This window comes from Corylus avellana, chromosome ca6, assembly GCF_901000735.1.
Source record: "Corylus avellana chromosome ca6, CavTom2PMs-1.0".
Taxonomy (NCBI): domain Eukaryota; kingdom Viridiplantae; phylum Streptophyta; class Magnoliopsida; order Fagales; family Betulaceae; genus Corylus; species Corylus avellana.
In genome coordinates this window covers 18347282-18352652 of record NC_081546.1, presented here as the reverse complement: position 1 = coordinate 18352652, position 5371 = coordinate 18347282, and the positions used below count along the sequence as shown (strand labels likewise).

Here is a 5371-nt window from a genome sequence, read left to right as displayed (position 1 = left end):
CACATCTTCTTAATTAATTCCAAATAAATTGAACCATTTCACTAATATACAAATTTTAACATCACATTTTAGCTGTAATTGACTAAAATGTAACGTAGATGAAACAATATTGAATTTTATGAATTAATAGGAATTAAAATCAGACAAGTTGTGCAACTTGATATTTCAATAAATTACGTACAAGTTGATTTATATATATATATATAATCTTGGGATGATTATTTTAGAGTAACCCAAAATTTGAAGAATTAAGTTTGTGCTCTCAAATCTATGTAAAAGATTGCTTCAAGGAAAAAAAAAAACTAAGGGTGAAAATTCAAGCTAATTATTCTCAACTCAAAATTCAAGTCAATCAATAATTTTTTTTTTTTAATGAAGAAACTTGATAAGTGAATTAACTACCTAATTAAGAATTATTTACATCAGTAGCCACTATTCATAGTCTAATCTCTGACAAAGTCAAGGTCAATCTATGAAGCTTTGCTGCTTAATAAGTGAACCAATAATTAATTAAAGAATATAGTGGATGGGTTGATTGCCGAAATTAATTGAGGATAAGACAAAAAGAATGTGCGGATTATTTTTGCATAATTTTTTATCTTATACATTGCTTCCACTAATCGCTTGATCATCATGTGATTAATTCGAATTTAAATGCAACTTTTGAAAAGCTGATTTCATTAAATGGACTTTGAACAAGTTGATTAATAAACTGGTAAATGAAAGTCTAACAAGACCTATACTTTTTGATAAACATTGACCCATGAAAGGAGAGAAGGAAGCTGGGAAGCAAGGCCAACAGTCGTTTCTTATTGAACTGCTCTTGCATAATATAATTTGGGATGGAAAAAAATAAATTATTTTTCATTTGTTGTTCTTAATAACAATTCAGAGCAACTTACTGAAGATTGGGATGCACGTAGACTGGTGGTGTATATATATTTCTTTTTTGAAGCCTTCTCATTCTTATAGTCATGTACATTTCTTTTTTGTCAAAGATTTTCTATGAATAAATATTTTACTTTTCAAGTTTAATGTATATATATTTTAATAGGCCTGCAGGACTTCTACCTTTTTGAGTCATCCGTTTGTAATTTTATTTATTTAATAAACGATTAAGAGTATAAAGCTATTGATTAGCATAAAACTATGATAAATCATAGTACAAAATTATGAGATTACAAAATCATAGATATAATATGAAAATTCTTAAAATCAAGTATTATTTATGACTTCAACTTTCGTTAACCCATGTATAATTACAACTATGAAACAGATATGCTTCGAACAGACTAGATCTAAGACATGGGTAGCTCAAATTCTCAAAGTTTATTTTATGGCCGTGAGAGATAATCTCCACACCGATCTACTCTTCCTTGGCCTAAAAGGTCAGGAAAACAACTCACATCCTCGACCCAAAAACCAAGATAAAAAAAAATAAATAAATAAAAAAAAAATTCTCAATACAAGCACCAGGGGAAGAGCACGGCATGATAGACATCTTCGAGAAAACACGCATTGGCTGGTGAAAACGAGTAGATCTGAGTTTGAAAAGCTAGATCTAGATCTACAAACTAGATATAAAACAAAATTACCAAAAATAGAGCTCGAAAGAAACTACAGAGAAGTCACTAAGTACTGTTACCAGAAGGACGAGGGACAAGAATATGAAGGGGAGGAGGGAAGAATGGCGAAGAGTGTTCTTCCCTCTATGTTTTCTCATCGTTCGAAATTTATTGAATGATTTGATATTATGGAAATGCATTGTAATGTATAAGTGGCTCTCATTTTCAAACTTTAAGAAGTTTCTGAGCTGATCAAGCCTTTGTTAATTCGGTAATCGTAAGTCAAACCAAACTCAATCTTTTACTTGTTGAGTTAGAATTGTATTGAGGCATATGTATACATGATTATATAATTTAATCATAACTTGATCAATTTAATTAAATAAGTAAAATGCCTCAATCCTAACCTGCTAATTTTGTATAAGTTTGTAGCGCGTGTCAAAAATTGCCAACCGATGTTACGTGTTGAGTTTGAATCGTATCGAAGTATATGTATAAGACTATATAAGTCGATTCTAATTTAATTAAAGGGTATTTATATAATAAGTCCTTGAGTCAACCCTCAAAATTTTTTTAAATCCCTAAGTTTTTTTTTTTTTTTTTTTTCAAAAATTTACTCTCTAGGTCAATGGAAATGACAATAAAATCCTTACCGTCAAAAATTTTTAACAGCCGTTAGTCAAATTCAAAACGCATCATTTTACCTCATTAAAATATTAATTTAATTTAAAAATAAATCTAATTTTTTATTTTTATTTTTATTTTTTAAAAAAAAGAAAAGAAAAAAGAAAGAAAGGACAGGGGTGGCCGAACCACCCCATAAGGGATGGCCGGGCACCCGATTTTGCCTGGGGGTGGTTTGTCCAACCCTAGATGGCCGGTCTGAGGGTGGCCGAACCACCCCTAGGGCCACAGGGGGTGGCCGAACCACCCCCCATACGGCCGGTTTGGGGGTGGTTCGCCGCCCGGCCGTATGGGGGGTGGTTCCCCGCCCCCATGGCCAAAGGGTGTGGTTTGGCCACCCCTTAGGGCCAAACCCTCAAAAACAATTTGAGGGTTTCATCCCTAGGAGGTGGCAAACCACCCCTAGGGGCATGGGGGGGTGGTTTGGCCACCCGGCCCTTTGTTTGTTTGTTGTTTTTTGTTTTTTGTTTGTTTTTTTGTTTTTGTTTTTGTTTTTGTTTTTTTTTTTTGTTTTTTGTTTTTGTTTTTTTTTTTCAATTTTTAGATTTATTTTAAAATTAAATTAATAACAAATTAATATTTTAATGAGGTGAAATGATACGTTTTGAATTTGACTAACAGCTGTTAAAAAATTTTGACCGCAAGGATTTTATTGTCATTTCCATTAACCTAGAGAGTAAATTTTCAAAAAAAAAAACAACTTAGGAATTTAAAAATTTTGGAGGGTTGACTTTGTGACTTATTATACAAATACCCTTAATTAAATGAGTCATATCCCTCAACTCTCAACTCTAACCTGCTAAATTAGTGTTGAGTTAGTGTTGGGTTCATGATAAGTTGTGTAAAAAAATGTCAGTTCTACTAAAAAAAAAAAGAAGAAATCATTTTGGAAAAACTTCACAAAGGACTCTTAAACTATCATACAATTTGGAAGGACCCTCTCAAATTTCAGAACTTCTCAATTTCACCCCAAACTTTCAATTCGATGTAATCTACCACTTTCGTCAGTTTTTGGACGTTAAAAGTGATGAAATAACCTTTATACCCCTATTTCTTTTAATTTTTTTTTATAAAATTTTAAATTGATCCTTAATTTCAAATCAACATTTTAAAAAATGAACATGAAAGTTCAGGAAATTTTTTTTTCGAAAGGCATGATACTTCAGAAGTCATAACTTCTAAGTGAAGTTATCCCAAACATTTATTAATCCAACTCTTGCATTATATATATATATATATTGGCAAGTGAATAAACCTCCCTAAAATTAATAATTTATAGTACCACGACTTGACCACTAATCGTATCACATCCTCTGTCACAAAGTCAAGGTCAACCTATAGGGAGCTTTTGCTATATATATATATATATATATATATATAAGAAGTGAATCCAGCATAGTGCTAAAAACGTGCTCTCCTCTTCTCTTCCCTCTACATATTTTCAGTGCTAAAATGTATCCCAATAATACTGGCCCTCAACCCGAAGGCCAATGGTCCTCCGGGCTCTGTGATTGTTTTCAAGATTCCTCCAATTGTAAGCCCCTTCTTCTATTTCTAATACAATCCTACAATTTGAATTTCTTCTTGTTTTAATTTATACAAATTAAATAGTATTTATCTATATGATATGATCTATCCATATATATATATATATATATATATATATATATATATAACCTGCTAATTTTTTCTTCTTTCTTCTTCTTATTCTCAAGGTTGTGTTACCTGCTGTTGTCCTTGCATCACATTTGGCCGCGTTGCTGAGATCGTGGACAGAGGTCAAACAAGTGAGTAGATGGATTAAATGATTTGGGTTAGAATCTTTTATTTTTTATTTTTTGAATGTAATTGGACATTACTTTGTGTTAATTTTTGCAGCTTGTGCTTGCGGGGGTTTGATCTACTACGCCCTAGCACATTTAGGTTGTGCATGTTTGTACACGTGCACGTACCGAACCAAACTGAGAGCCTTGTATTCGTTGCCGGAAGATCCGTGCGGGGATTGCTGTGTCCATTTTTGGTGCACTACTTGCGCGCTTTGTCAAGAGTACCGTGAGCTCAAAAGCCGTGGAGTGGACCCTACTATAGGTAAACTTTTAATTTCTATACGTTTATAAATTATTTTATTATAGGTGACACGCGTCATAATCAGATTAGTGATGGCATGGCATTTGACAATTATGTTATCAATGTACATGCACAATTACATGCATTAAAACTTTGGTTTTTGACATCGGATGTTGTGATACAGGTTGGGTAGCCAATGCTCAGAAAATGAACAGCGGAGCCACAACGCCACCATTTGTTGCACCGGGCATGACTCGTTAAGGCTTCTGTGGCAGTTTTAATTTGCATTCATCCTTGTGTTCAATCTGTCATCTTTTTCTTTAGCTTTTCTCATTTTCCCCAAAAGATCTACTTTGTCTTCTTCTTCTTTTCTTTTTGTGTAAAACAGCTTGTGTTTGGTTAATTTGTGGTTTTGTATGCTACTAAAAGAATAAATGAAAAATAAATTATTAATTATTATTATTATTATTATGTCCATTGACTTCAAATTATTGTTAACTATCTTGTTGAGCAAAACTTATTTGAATTAATCTTTTTTTATGGTTCTGCATTTGATTACGTAAACTACACTTGCCATTCCTGGATGAACCAGCTCGATCTCCAGATTTCCACGTTAGTATTCCAAGCAAAACTGAATGCACTGCCCAGTCATTTATAGACGGTCCGTTTGGCAAACTATTTTAATGTTCAAATCACCTTTCTCCAAAAAAATCAACACAAAAAATATTTTTATTTTATTTTTACTTTTTATATCAATTCATTCATGTTTCATTATTATTTAAATAAAAAAATCTTTACAAAGCAAAACTTTTTCATTTTTCAATATAAAAAATTCAAAAACTTATATCACATCATTGTAAGTCAGCTACAGTATCTAAGGCAAAAGGATTTGCCAAATGGAATCCTCAGCCTTTACCGTTTTGAAGTCAAATCTTTTACAATTATTTATCGATTTTTTGCGTTCCCCAATACCTCGGGCTTAATTAGAGAAACTCACACCATTCTAATATGGATTTAGTAGACTAAATTTGAGAGACCTTACCGGTTTAATTAAA

The 5371-nt window shown here is 32.2% G+C and overlaps 1 protein-coding gene across 1 annotated transcript; it reads left to right on the top strand.

Annotated features, from left to right (window-relative positions):
• Positions 1–3701: 3701 nt before the first annotated feature.
• On the top strand, positions 3702–4626 carry LOC132185280 (cell number regulator 2-like). The gene is made up of 4 exons (XM_059599073.1): positions 3702–3783; positions 3965–4036; positions 4128–4337; positions 4501–4626. Exons 1-4 carry the CDS (start codon positions 3702–3704, stop codon positions 4575–4577), a joined length of 441 nt encoding a protein of 146 aa, XP_059455056.1. The 3' UTR covers positions 4578–4626.
• Positions 4627–5371: the final 745 nt, after the last annotated feature.

Coding starts and splice junctions, on each gene's coding strand:
- LOC132185280 (XM_059599073.1), top strand. CDS start 3,702: ATGTATCCCAATAATACTGGCCCTCAACCCGAAGGCCAATGGTCCTCC. Junction 4,037..4,127: donor CGTGGACAGAGGTCAAACAA/GTGAGTAGATGG, acceptor TAATTTTTGCAG/CTTGTGCTTGCGGGGGTTTG. Junction 4,338..4,500: donor TGGAGTGGACCCTACTATAG/GTAAACTTTTAA, acceptor GTTGTGATACAG/GTTGGGTAGCCAATGCTCAG.